Source organism: Amphiprion ocellaris, chromosome 1 (genome assembly GCF_022539595.1).
Source record: "Amphiprion ocellaris isolate individual 3 ecotype Okinawa chromosome 1, ASM2253959v1, whole genome shotgun sequence".
In the NCBI taxonomy this organism is placed as follows: Eukaryota; Metazoa; Chordata; class Actinopteri; family Pomacentridae; genus Amphiprion; species Amphiprion ocellaris.
The window spans coordinates 6344491-6359528 of record NC_072766.1 but is presented as its reverse complement, the minus strand read 5'-3'; the positions used below and the strand labels follow the sequence as shown (position 1 = coordinate 6359528).

At 38.3% G+C, this 15038-nt stretch overlaps 1 protein-coding gene across 3 annotated transcripts in view; it reads right to left on the bottom strand.

Annotated features, from left to right (window-relative positions):
• Nucleotides 1-15038, bottom strand: part of LOC111562582 (protein diaphanous homolog 3-like) — a 164353-nt gene that overhangs the window by 115110 nt on the left and 34205 nt on the right. For all 3 annotated transcript variants that reach the window (XM_055013596.1, XM_055013592.1, XM_055013590.1), the window contains 5 exons: nucleotides 11263-11381; nucleotides 11105-11169; nucleotides 10112-10216; nucleotides 7755-8081; nucleotides 6278-6392 (listed from right to left, as the gene is read on the bottom strand). In XM_055013596.1, the coding sequence (XP_054869571.1) occupies nucleotides 6278-6392; nucleotides 7755-8081; nucleotides 10112-10216; nucleotides 11105-11169; nucleotides 11263-11381 (731 nt within the window). The remainder of the gene's footprint in view (nucleotides 1-6277; nucleotides 6393-7754; nucleotides 8082-10111; nucleotides 10217-11104; nucleotides 11170-11262; nucleotides 11382-15038) is intronic.

Sequence of the window (15038 nt, the reverse complement as noted above, 5' to 3'; positions counted from 1 at the left end):
TGAATTCTGCCATGTATAAGAGGGTGCTTTAGGAAAATGTGCGACTGTCTGTGGAAAAAATTAAAGCTGAAGCGGAGCTGGACCCTGCAACATGACAATGACCCACAGCATACCAGTAAATCCACCAAGGACTGGCTGAAAACTAAGAAATGGAGAGTCGTGGAATGGCCAAGTCAAAGCCCAGATCTTAATCCCATCGAGATGCTGTTGGGTGACTTGAAACGGGCTGTACACGCAAGAAACCCCTCAAACATCTCACAGCTGAAAGAATTTTGTATTGAGAAGTGGGGCAAACTTTCTTCAGACGGATGTCAGAGACTAGTAGATGGCTACAAGAAGCATCTCACTGATGTTACTTCAGCCAAAGGGGGTAACACCAGCTATTAATGGGTAGAGTGTCCTAATTTTTTCCTCATTTAGACTATGGATTTTTGTTGATATCTTTTGTTTAATGAGAAAAACAAGGATAATTGTTGTTTGCCTGCAATTAAATCACTTTCTTTCCCAGAGATGAATAAAAACAAGATTAGACATCAACATGTGAACATTTCAACTAATTTTTTCACATGACTGTATGTTTGGTTGTGGCCACTAAATATAGGGACAAACACAGAGGCTGGCTTTTCTTTTGAGAAAGTACACATGAGCAGACTTGAATCCAGCATACTTAATGTCAACACCACCTGTCTTGGTAGGAGCCTTTAAAAGAATGTCTGAATGGCCAGTAGACCACTATTCAGAAAGCACAGGTAGTGTGCTCATGGCCTGAACATGACTGTGCAAAAAATTCAGTCATATTTACAACAAAATGTATGTGCAAGAATTGCAAAACATATCAAGGTGCAAGTATTGCAAACTTTAGCACAAGTAGCTTCTACTTTTTTCAGTAAAAAGACTGATGACACAATGGCAGCACTGACGATGACTCGGTCACTGTGTCTTACTCAGTGGCCAGTAGTACCTGTGGAGTCACACACTGCAGCTCAAGATCAGGAAAAGTTTCGTCCCTCAACCACCATTTTTATTCACTAGATTTACCTGTTTGACCCGTTGCTCCTTAGATTCAATGATTTGTCAGTAATGTTATCTGCTATGGTTCATGATCACAACGTGCAGAGACAGTATTTCTCCTTAAAAAGTGATGGGGTATTGTTTTGGTGGTACATCTGCATGCAGGGATATGAAAGCTGCAATTACCAACCAAGCAGACCCCTCTTCTTTCACTATCCAAACTTAGCATATAGGAGGCTGCTCAGAGGTTGTTCTTGTTTTTGTTTTCCGTGGTGCAGGGCATTTTAAAAACGGATACGCGCAAATTGCAAAGGAGGAGAAAACAGCATGAAATGTGCAGTAAAAATGATAGACTTATACAGTAAGTCTATATCCGGTGAGTCATGTTAATCTAACATTAGAACTGAACATGAATATTTCTCCTGTGGCGACTCTCATGTATACTAAGCCAGTTAAGTTTGTGTATGTGTTTTTGTGTGTATGTGCAGTCATCTGCAAGAGCTTCAGGCTCTTCAGATGTTTAGATTGTTATCCATCATGGGACAACCTACCTGCCAAGTACCTTGAAAAATTGTGTGCAAATGTACCTAGGAGAGTTGTTGATGTGTACTGAACTGTTTAAAACCAAAATGAACATTAAATGAACTCTCTTTGCTTCATTTTATTTTTTGTTGTCAGCTGTGAATCATTAGGGGCCATTTGTACTGCACACAATATTCCTATGACGCAACAACATTTCTTTTATTGACTCCTAATTTACCCTTTAATGGATCAACAGTTCAACAAATGTGCAGAAATCTGCTGTAATTTTACGTGCACTACTAATTATTAAATGGCAATTTTTGAAAGCATGTTCAAAGAGTATGGTTATGTCTAAAGCGCATTGTAACATCTTTTTTAAACCATCATTTGTATTGCTGCTTTGCACTGTCTCTCTTAGGGTTTTTTGTGTTTTTTGTCTGAAAACCAACATGGGAAATGTTGCCTGTTTTTCTGTTATTTGGAAAGAAACAAAAATGGGCCCACTGCACACAGCTACTGGAGACACTGGGTATTCAGTATAGGTGAAATGTACCTCTAGATTAATTAGGCTGTTACCTTGAATTGCTATAAACATGTTTAATGTTCGTCTATCAGACTGAGAATTTCTAATAACTGAATGAATACTTTGAGGGAGAGAGAAACTCTGATTCATGCTGTCATAATTAAACATTAAAAAGCCTAGATATAAGTCTGAAAAGAGGGTAAAGTAATTATTATATGACTGTCAAAGGGTTCTTCTTGTTTACCATGAGTAAAATTAGCAGAGGACATTCCGTTGATCTTAGCTGCTTAACAGAAACCAGTTCCATTAAAAAAAATGGCAAAGACTCATTAACTTTTAAGTGCTGAATAGCTTGCACAGCTGAAGGTAATGGTAAGTTTAAAAAGAAGAATAATTTTGAACAGAAGTTGAAAGAGGATGTTGTTAATATGACTAGGTACATATGTATGAAGATAAACGAGAGGACTTCTACAAAGTGGACAAAACCAATGGGGTTGATAAATTGGAACACAAACACAGGTAACTCAAAGACAAATGTAAAGACAAGAGTGTCTTACTCTAGAGAGAATACCTGCCTCTCTGTCTTGCAAGTTTAAGGTGTCAGCAACAAACATTACCATAAAGAACTTATCAAAAATTACCATAAGTCTAGTGGGATTCATTTTGTTTCAGTATTTTTTTTTTCTTTTCCGATACTTTCTGACAGATCTGAAAAGCAATTTACGAGCAAAATCGATTGATCCTTTACTGCACTTTGCAGGTCCAATTATTAAGGGTCATTTTTGCAAAGTCAATAAAAGGAATCCAGCCGTCCATGAATTGTTATGACCTGAAATCAGAAAATATAATCTGTCTGAAAGTAATGTGCAATATGTGTTGTAAATGTTGAAATGTATTAAACTGGGCATCAGAGAAAACTTCTACCTTGCATAAAAAAAGGACTATATTTCGTGTTCTTGCATTATCCCAAATGTTTCCAACAAGAACTGAATTCACTACATAATATTAGCTACAGTAGCAGTATAGGTATAAATTTAAGGTAGTAAATTACATGCTTGAAGTTACTTGCAGGTATCTCATTAGAATTAAATGACATAGCGTGAATACATGTGACTGAACATAATATAAGGGAAAATTGAATAAATTGCCTCATCAATGAACATGATTTCTGCCAGTGATGTTGGGGATTTTCATGAGTGGTGGAGACAATAATTCCCATGATCCACTGCTAGTTCACAGCATTATACTATGTCTTTTGATACCGTTTTGATTGAGAGACCCATCTATCTTCGAAAACAGGCTGTCTCTTGTGTTCTGTCCCTAATCGAAATGATACATTTTTATCGTTTTGGACCGGACATTTGTAGGGCAGCAACAACTATTTCTCTATTTGTACTTTTCAATCAATAATCCATTGACTATTTTACCATCTAAATACCACATTTTCCTCTAAAAAGGCAAAATGACTATTTCATTAGCTTAGTTTTATTGTGACAAATTGTATGTCATTGTATAATGCAGCACAGAATGAAATATACATATTAAACTTCAAAATTGAAGATTTAAACTGAAAACTGATATATAACAAACAAACAAAAAAAATTACAAGAGGGCTAGGTCAGTAGTGAAACATCAAAAGAAATCCAAATTTCTAAAAAAAAACCCTCACAAAATAAAAAAAATAAATAAATAAAAATTATACTGTATATTTGTCCAAGCTTGGAACAGCTAAAGTAACTCCTTTTCTCTTTCTTCTCAATTCTTCTTAGGTAGAAGCATTGAATTCTATGAAATTTCAGGTGAATTCACATCATAGCCTTTTATGAACTCTTGCGTACAGTGAGTTTATTAGTCATGATTGGTGTTATAGAGCATTTCAACTGTGCAGAGCAGCAGCTCTGAAGTAACTGCTGGTTAACATTTAGACTTAATGGGCTGCGATTCAGTCACTATACTTGACTCGTTCTATTGTTCGACAACAGACACAGGAAAATATGTAAATGAAGACAGCTGAATTGGGAATTCAACGCATTCTCAGCGTGGACATCACTGATTATGTTTTTAGCTAGAGAGCAAAGACTTGGCACAAGCGTGCGGTCTCCTTTAATTTTCTTCTGTCAGAAACTAGAAACACTCATATATTGCAATTCAATTGACCTTTTGGCAAAAAAATAAAAATAAAAATACAAAGAACGAAAGATGAGCCTTAAGGATACAAGAACTGTGAATATAATGTCAGCTTATTCAAATAAATTTGTTTTGCCCCTCAGAATGTAAGTTCCTGCCCAAAGATTCTTTCAGAACTTTGAAAAATGTGGAAAAAAAATATTGCTATATATTTTATCTATGCTTGATTGAGTTGAGGTCTGATGAAAACGTGGCCTCATAGCTAACTGCTCCCAGTCACGATCTAAACTCTGCAGTTTGTGTACTGGGTGGCAGGAAGTCTGTCAGAAAACTACAAGAGGCACAAACATCACGGAACAATAAGGAAGTTTCAAGAGACACAAATGAATATTTAATGAGGGAAACTGAGTGAGTACTGTTTCACAGTGTGTCCTTTTTAATGTTTAATGCTGATCCAGATGCCGCTGCTCTTAAGTGAGATGAAACATGATGCTACACGGCTGTGTTAATAAGAAGACAAGCCCACATGCACGTATGCATACAAGTTCACTCACTGACACAGCAGCAGCAGCAACTGGGTCCACAGTACAACCAAGCAGTCGTGCTGCTCCTACAGCTTCCACTGGGACTGGAAGAAACGGGGAGGAAAAAACCACTGAGAGAATAGATTCAAATCATGTGAAAGGTTTGAGTTTAGTCAGATGTTTCATGCTTTTCTCGCCAAATCTAAAATGCATTACCCATGAGCAGTAACAAACCAGGCAGCCGGCACACTGTAGAGCAGGAGTGTGTTTGCGTGCCCCCCTCATATGACGAGAAGTGTGTTTCTTGATCATTGTGAAATAGAAGTCATTGTGTGAATGTTTATAGGCTCTGGGCCATTACCTTAACAGAAAAGTACAATTGTCTGCTAGTGGACATCCTTCCTTTGTCCTCCCCAGAGAACACCTGTTTGACTGTCTACCTGTTTGCTGTGTGGATCTGCCTCCATTATTCAGCGACTTAACGGTAGGGAGCTACGGTGCACTGTTGTGTAGGGGGTCTTGTGTGCCATGAGAGGAGCAGCATAGCATTGTGACAGGTAGATAACACCTGAATGAATAATTCAAACTGGCGTGAGCTAGCTGAAGCAGTGACAAGACATGAAAGAAAACACAAGATATGTGAATAAATCATCAGTGAAGGGACTAATAGACCAAGCATTGGGGAAGACAAAAGTGATAACATCTCGTTCTACCTCCTGCTCTGGCTTTAATCATTCCAACAACCTCGTACATGAATATTCCAGATCTTACCAGCCATACTGAAGTGTGAATACATAGCTGTGTGGTGTTTTATCATGCAGCATGACCACCAGAAATACTCAAACAAACCCAACAAAAGACAAAACAACAAGACAGCCTCATTCAGCAAGGGCTGCTGGCAGCTAACTGGTAGTACAAACACTACACATGTAGGGTACTCAGACAGAGTTGGGCCTTTTTAAGTATTACTGTTGATCAATTCTCCATTTTTTTGACAATGAGATAGTGCTGTGGCAATCCTAGTATTATTTTGCCTCATATCTTTCACCAGCACTATTAAATCACACATCTGGGACAGCACTGGTCAAGGGAACTTTGAAACAAAAAATGAGGCATTGAGAGACATCTGGCTCTAGTTCGATTATCATTTAAAAGGCCTTCATCAACACTAAAATCCAGCAGAGAAATGGTTCTACCAGTCCAGTGTAGCTGAGGAACTCTACCATTTTCCTCCCTACAATCACAGCAACACTTCATTCGTGTTAGAAAGCTAGAGCACTGAGATGGAGGAGAAAGTAGGGTGGAGAAAGAAAAAGCAGGTAGTAGAAACAGACTGCAGAATTCAAGAAAGGTTTGGAAATGTTGTAGAACAGGGATTCTGTGAAAGTGAAGCTCACTGAAGCAACAAAGAAATATGTAATAATAGGGTCAAGTAATATATTACGCGCAAATGTTGCGTAGTGTGAAAACATCTGCTGCATAATGACAACCAAGCTTTCTCAGAATACAAATGCAGCAGTCTGGGAGACAAACACTAAACCAATCAGTATAGCGAAATGTAGACTCTTACCTGTTCTTTGTGAGCCAAAAGTAAAAGCAACTCTGTTCAGCAATTCTGGTTTTGCGTACTGGTTTTCATCAGCCAGAACCCAGAAGCAGCTCTCCGACATTTCCTGGGGACGAATCTGAAAAGACAAAATAACAGTTCAGAATTTTCAGTGATCACAGGATTCAGTATTTTTACTCATTGAGTTTCCATAAAGAAACAAAAACGAAACGCAATTAAATTTCAGTCACATATTCAAGCTACAAAAGACACAGTCACACATTACAAGTAGAGGAAGAAGGGCAACACAAAATTTTAAAAAGTTGAAATGTAAATCTGGTAATAAATATGTTAATTTATTTGACTTGCTTTCCACATTAACATGCAATTAAATGCCTAAAAAGAAAGCCTGAAGTTTTCACCCAGCTGAAACTAACAGCCAAGTTCTGTGAGAAAATGCATGCAAGATATTAAGAAAAACAAATCTGGGCTGAGAACACATTAAATTTAAATCGATGTCTGCTAAAGAATATTTTCAAAATAAGGCCCTGCATATATAACACCTTTTCTCTGCACATTTATCTAAATATTTGCATATTGCTTTAAGGACTCAACGTACCATAATCACTCAAAATTGCTTGTTAATATTGGACTTGGGGTCCTACTGGAGTCAGGTGAGATGTGACACTAACAGGATGTATATATGGCCCTGTAACTGATAAATGTTTACAGTATAATAGTTATCAAGAAAGTGACAAACCATTAGCGTGTCAAAGTTTTGTTTGGCTGTTTATGGGCAACTGTTTTAACTCTGCAGTCCTTCTACTGAAGAAGTTTAAGAAACCAGCCTTGTCCCAAACATAACCATATGTGGTGGTGGGGGGTGTCTCCCACAGCTGTACAAAAGACAGGTCTTCTTCATGTCATACTAAAAGGTTCACTTGAAATTCCAAACATATGGTTTAGTTTGCTGAACACCTGTACTGCTGTAAATCGGAGATTAAATTATTAATCAAATCACAAACTAACACTCACTTGTGGTGTGAACTAATATCGCTCCATAGAGAACAACATCTGTAGCTGTACCACGGAGGCTGCTCTGACAATAGCGTCTGATCATCTGTTATTTTCAATTATTACTGGCTTGGCACAAATGTAAAAAAAGTTGTTGTTTAATTCTCTGAAAAACATCTGTACTGTTCAGGTGCTGCCAAGAAACATCAGGAACAAAGCAGAGAGCTGAGAAAAGGGCCACTATAAATACATGGCCTAAATTTTGTAGTTTCATGTCAGAAAGTTTTTCTAAACCACAATACAGCACAGTGGAAAAACAACTCTCTTTATAATAGATCACTTAATATAGAAATGTGTAACATGCCCAGTTATGAGAATTCATTCTTAAAGTATATTATACTGCCCTGTACTTTTTTTTCCTGATATGTCATCCCTGTGTACAAAAGCAGGGCTGGATAAATATTAAAAACACCATGCAGTTTCTTACCTTGGACCAGTTGAGGCGCTTCATGGAGGTCTCAGGCTTGAATTCCTTCTTAGGCCTGAGGCCATAAGGCAGAGCGTGGGGTGTGGGTGAACCGAAACCACCTCCAAACCCTGGAGGAGGTGGCGGGGGGGCACCGAATGGAGGAGGCATCCCAGGTGGTGGAGGAGGCGCAGCGGGGCAGCCGGGTAATGGAGGCGGCGGAGGGGGTGGAGGAGGAGGTGGCACCCCGGGTGGTGGAGCAGGGGCTGGAGACCCAGGCGGGAATGCTGAGGAAGATAACGCCTGTCCAGCCTGGGCAGAGGTCAGAGCCACAGGTACAGCTCCGAACTGAGCAGGCAGGGAGAAGAAATCATGTATGTAGGAACACACGCACAAAATACAAAAAAACAAGCATGTTCTTCAAAGTATGACTGCTGAGGTCTTCCTCTCCATATTCGAAACACTACTTCATGACACCAAATGGTAGCCTGCAATCAAAGAAATGATCTCGTAACAACAACATTGCCAGTTAAATGCTGAAGACGTCCTGTTGACTGCCTTGGAGCGAGGCACTTAAACACTAAGCTTGTGTCATTTTTTTTATTACCAAATCGCAATCACCAGATCTTAATGCCTGTAGCTTAAGGCTCAGTGCCATAGAATTTCACTTAGAAATTCAAAATCCAAAACTGTTGCAGTTTATTCTTGGTTTTGGTCTCTTCGGGGGTTTAATTCATAATAAGAAAAAAAGACCAACTGCTTTGCTTTAGCTAAGAATGTCACAAACAAGTAGGCAAATGCCAAACATATACATAGGAGGAAATGTAAGATATTTTGCTTAACTTTAAAATCTTCCTGGACTTGAAGTCAGAGGATTATTTAATGCAGCCAAAATTCACCTTTCTTGTCACATTCCTTTATCTGGGCAGTAGCACAAGCCACATTTATGATCCTAATTTAATTCTGGATATAAATAAATAATCTATGTTCAGGATCCTTTACCCAAAATTGCATTTTCACACTGTCTATAAAATGACACAGGTTCATTTTTTTATATTAATCTAAAGGTCAAATAACATTTTTCAGGAGCTTTCCTTGCTTTTCCTTTTTCTAGTTTTCACAGATGCTATTAAATGATTCTTATCTCATCAACAGACTGTTTTGATGTTTGATTCCAGTGAATACTACTTGTTAAGAGAATATTTTGCTTGTTTACAGTGCAGGGAACGGTGTTAAATAAAACCTTCCCCAAAATAAATAGAATAAACAGTGGATTCCCATGTCAGATGAAACAAAGAAAAATGACTGAGACTAGACAGAAAAACATGGGAGCAGACGAAGTAAAGCAACTTCCAAGTGGGTAGCACACAGTATGCTTTCCTGTCTAATGCCATTGTGCTATGGATAACGGAAGCGTGTTCTCTCAACCATCCAGCAAACGTCAAATGCTCATAAACAGTCCAGATTCTGTTCAGAATGTATCCACGATGATTTGTTTTTTCCAAAGCTAAAAATCAAATGTTATAACCGGGCCTACAAACGTTGTAAATTGTATCATACAGAGCAAATGGCTTATTGATCCGTGCACCAGTTTTAGATTAAAGACACACACTAAAGGTCAGCTCTGGGCCCTTGCCCTGCCACCGCCTGTATAGGGAAGAACACCTTTGCTGAATTAACAAGTGTGTGTGTGCGAGTGTGCTGGTGAGAATAGGACTGACATGGACCAACAAAGACAGAGACAAAGTGGGTGTGTATGTACCTGCATTGCTAAATGTACCATCACCATTTAAACTGAGGTAGTATTTGAGTATTCATTCTGTGTTTGCACTCTCAAATTGAAAAATTATCAGGAAAATAAAAAGGAAGTTCTTTCCCCTTCTCCGAGTGTGTAGTTATCTTGCAGTGCCAGAGTGTGGGAGCAACTCTCTGGAGTGTTTTTTTTTTTTTTTTTTTGGAGTGTGGGGTTGAAGAGAGCCCCAGTTGTAAAGCTGAAGGGGTTGTCAGAATAAATTGCTTTTAGAACAATTTCCTCTTATGGGATAGAGATCAGAGAATTAGAAATGGCCAACGTGGAGGACCGGTCAGTGTTCTCATTAGACTTAGTGTCAGCTAACCAGTAGAGCAGCCTCCACGTCAAACGAAACTGCAGGCTCCAGTGGATAAAACCCCCACCCCCACCCCATCCCACACCCCAAAATAACAAGAACGTCTCATAATGAAAAGTAAGAAAGAAAGCTGAATTTCTATTCTATTTCAGATTTTGAGGCTTTTGGTGAGTAATCAAGCCCCAGCGTTTTCTTACATGTCACATCCCATATAGAAGAAAAGCAAATTTACAGAAGTTGACAATGAAAGCGGGGATGAACTGGGTATACCTGGGACCTGAAGGCCTGTAGCTCTGCTTGGAGTTCAGCTATTTTTTCTTCACACTTCACGAGCTGAGCTTGAGCTTCCTGTCTGCTTAGAAACTCCTCATCAAACTAAAAAGAGAAACACACATCCAGATTAATCACACAAGAACACACTCATATTAAATGCAACTAAGAGTTAACATAAGCAGTGCATGTTAAAGTGTTTAAGTCTAGTAGTGTAATGCATTATATAATTAACATTCAGTTTAGCTTGATTACTCTCATTTACTGATTAAATTTTAACCTTTGGTCAGTGAGTCCTAATCAGGATCTACAATTTGCTGCTAACCTGACTTTAACTGATGAAGTCAACCCATTTGAATTCAAGTATTATGCAAACATGCGCATCTGTGAAGAGCTTTTATCTCAATCTTATAGCAAGTTACATTTGTAATTTTTTAAAAATCTGATCATTAAAACATTGGCCTAAATATAACAGCTCAAGCTGGAGAAGACATTCAAAACTGGACAGAAAACATGTTTTTTTGATGCAAGATGATACAAAAAGAACACGTTTTACTGGTAACACTGAAAAATCTAGGGCACATGCATAACATAACTGTTAGTGGCAAAAATACTTTATACCACACATTACAAAAATATAGCTTCCTTGACGGTAATAAGGATTTTAAACACTTTGGAATCAGTAGCACAGCATGATGTCATATTCTGTAATGTTCACTTTCAAAGGAGTTCTTTTTCATGACATGAACTGCTAATTTTTTACTATAAATTTACAGTTATCCGTTATGTTTATGGTCTTGTGTTACTTCAACAGACTCCCTGAGGATTTGGCAGTGTTAGCTTTGCTTCACATAAGTTCAGTTTTATTAACAGATGTTATTTTATACAACAAATTGGTATAAATGCTAGCATGTCGTGGTTTTGTGTTGTCCCAGTGGTGTAGAGGATATACAGGAGAATGAAAATCTTACTTGATTTTTAGTCAATACTTGCCTTCTGTGCCAGTTCTGAAGCTCTTTGTTCATACTCATCTGTTCGAGCCTTATCCACACACACCTCTGAAAACAGAAAAAACAGAGCTGTCAATGAATTGTCAATGCTTTATTGAAGAATATTGAATGTAAATAAACTACTAGGAATGTGCAACTTGCCTAAGAGGTGGCTGAAGTCGACATCTAGACGTTTGCGGTAACTGAAGTCGGGATCAGTGCCACTACGGTGGAGCACAATTTGAGAAACGCACTCCTCAATGATCTTAAAGTACTGGGGCCTGGGAGTCAAGATAAGTAGGACAAGAAAGTCAAGAGAGACACTGAGAAGAAGACAAAGGGGCTTATTTTTGTGCCTGCATAACAACCTCTGTAAGCAGCGCTCCTAATATTTAGTGTTTTCCTGACCTTCAGGTTTACTTTGCCCTGCTGTAAAGTAAATTAACCATTTTAATTAATCATCCGCTTGCCAGTAGATGCGTCTAAATCACCTCTTAAAATTATGCATGGCTGTCTGCTGTGTTTACCTTACATCACTTGCAAATGACACTGGGCTGCTACAAAGCAACATAGCAACAGACCTAGCAACAAAGCAAAATAGAGTTCCACAAACATCCGGTCAGCTATGCAGCGGACATCATATTACTGCAGCTGTGTCATTGTTTCCTTTTAAATGTTCTTTTAAACAAAACTGGCATTTCATGCTTTATTCATGAAATGCACAATGGTGAAAGTGATACTGTGTCAGATTTTACATAGTGATCTGACCATTTATGAATTGAGATGCAGTAGAAACATAACTGAAATAAGGTCCGATTGATGTGGTCATATAAACAGCTTTAGCAACTTATTTAAATTAGTATCAAATTTTAAAAAACACACAACGCCTACTTCTGGCAGCAGACTTGTGGTGTTCTGTTTTCATGTTATGCCAATTTGCGCCATTTAGAAAGCAATGTGATTCCCAGGAGAAACTCTTTACATTTGTTGAATAGTTGCAATGCTTTCCTGTGATTGGTACAGTTGTAAAGCAAAGTTTATGTTCTAGGTCATTGTGCACTTCTGGAGTGAAGTAAAAAAGCATGTGTGCTTGAGGGTACAGTCAAGTCACCATCATGGTTGTGTGTGCGCATGTGCAGACCCTATCCACGTGTGCATATCTCCAATTGCAGTATGCACTGAATTCCTGCAAGTTTGGAGCCACACCTGGAAACCCTGAATTAGCCTCAACTGTCTTACCAACATGAGGTGCATGCTAATTTTACACAAGTTCAGTCTTTATTTTTCTTCTCTAGAACAACTAAACTTACAAACAGCCATTTATACACCTTATACTTAGAGTGTAATATAAGCACTGTTTTGATCTCGCTAAACAACGGGGAATACAGACCATCCTATTAGCAGTTGTTGAATAATTGCAGTTCAGTTGTGTCATATGGCTCCGTTGAACACACTAATCACAAAGTAACCGAGGGCGAGCCTCAGTAAGCAAAAGGAAAAATTATACTACAACAACAGATGACATGCAATGCTGGGAGCCACAGTGCTACTGCAAGTTAAAGAGAAAATGTCTGTTTGATCTGCTCATTATCGTACAACAATGCCACTGAGAGTCCTAATCCTTTCTACACCAAATCATTAACTAATACTTTGAAACTTACAAACGGTGATTAATTTGGGACACTGGATTCTTCTTAAAACGATGCAGAGATTGGATCTGATAGTGAATACCATGTCTGACTTTGAAGATGAGCTGCATCATCGTCTGAATGCAGACTAAAATATTAACAGTGGAATAAGGCGTGATATCCGCCAAGCTACTGATGTTTATTATCATTCTGTGACTTTGAGACCCAAGGTAAAAGGGGACCATATATTCTTCACACTAAGCATTCGAAGAGTACAATAACTACAAATAACTGCACCAGTCAGCTCCAAGATATACAGTGTATTCAAAGGATCACATTTAGAGATGATGTCTAATGTGCTAGTGGTGAAAATGAATGATGTCTAGAGCATGAAAGAACTACGGGAGCAAAACTGGTGCACTTATTTTGAAGAAAAAAAATGTAGGCCACGAAGAGCCTGAAGAGTGATTTAAAAACAAAAAAAATTGCTAAAAACATAGGATTAAAATCCCAGGGAAAAATACTCATGCCACTAGATTTCTTTTACAGTCCTGGCATTTCAAAGGTAAACTTATAGGATGTGTTCGGGACTTGACATTATGAAGAAAACACTAAAAGACAAACGGTTAAACCTGCATGTTGTAGGCAAAAGAGGACATCATTTTAAAATGCTGTCACCATGAAATGAAGTAAATAAATTTTGCAACTTAATGTACAGCAGCAGTTTAGATCTCCTTTTCTCAACATCGTGGTGTGCATGTCTGTGTAATTACACATGAAACATTTTGTTGACAGTAGGTCAACTGTCCAAAAGTGCAGCTGTTTATAACATGTACATTCACAAGTAAAGTTCAGGTATCGGCTGAACAATCACGCAGAAATCGAAGTCACATATAAACATAGCAGAGAACAGAAAGGAGCTGGGATGATGTGTAGCATCGTCTTGTTTTGCCAGGCCATTCTGCAGAACATAATGGTCTGGCCACACCACATTATCATTCTGCTATAGGAGGGGAAAATTTGCTTTGGCTTGTTTGCATTGCTTTAAACCAATCACAGTTGTCATGGGCAGGATAAGCAAAAGATTAGCCTTTGCTGTTACCTCAAAATAGTGACTGGTGGAATTGTTGTGGTGTTTTTGCAGGGAGACAAGCACTGTAAATAAACTGGATAATCCAGTGGGGAAAAAAACTAGTAGAGCAGCCTTACTGCATGATCCAAATCTTCTGCAAAATATTTTCTTTCTTTTTTTTTTCAGTCAGACTACATGTAAAGAGAGAAAACAAGTTGCTTATTCTGATAAACACTGATCCCCAATTAAAAGAAATCTGCATCTGGTACTTTTTTTTTGGAAACAATATCACTCCCTATATCCCTTATAGAAAAAGCGTCAGTCTTGAAAGGGCTCCATATACATTTCATCAGCATATGGAGGTGGAAGGCTTGCCAGGCCCATGGTACCCAATTACAGTTTCTAAGCTATAATGGGACACTATTATTCTGTTTTTGATGGAGGGGTTATTGAACGGTCAACTGACTGAACTGCTACAGTAATAAATTCTACTGATAGACTGTAGAATAGAATATTGAATTGATGCAGAAACATAACTTATATCATGTTTAACTGTTTCTGTATCTATGTGGTTCAACAGGTTATCTTTCAGAGGATAAATGAAGATGAAGCAAACATAGGGCAGCAATATGTGGCTCTGTGTGGACACTGACTATTCTTACAGAGTTACTAAATAGACTGCATTGATGGTGGCAGTCACAGAAGCACCGGTGTTAGCATTTCATAATGATTTCAGATGAACATTAATCACACAGAACCAGAGCAGAGTATCAGACAGGTGTTGTTTTTGGGTGGGAGAAAAAAAAACTGCAGGTGATGCATTTCGTATTCTTCAGATAAAAGCTCCATCTTTTGATCAAGCTAAGGTTTAAGTCACACCCAACTGTGTGCGAACCAACATAAAATAAGCCTTTGAAAAGCACCATTAATAGGCGATGAGAAATGCTCTGGAGCCATGGTTGCTGTAGATGGCTTGGAGATGAAAGAGAAAGCATTCTCTTTGTTAACCAATGTCATTGAGAGGATTTAAGGCAGAAGGAGTTATACCCCCACAAAACATAAGCTCTTCACCAGAGTACATCATTAAAAGGGTTCAGAAGGGCTTAGACGTTTGCATGTGTGGGCAAATTTATGTCAGTCATCATTATTGTCACATGGACCATGAGTTACAATGCTATACTCTCCTAGCACCTTCGGTCTATATTAAGAAAATAATCAATTTCATGAATAGAGTTGGT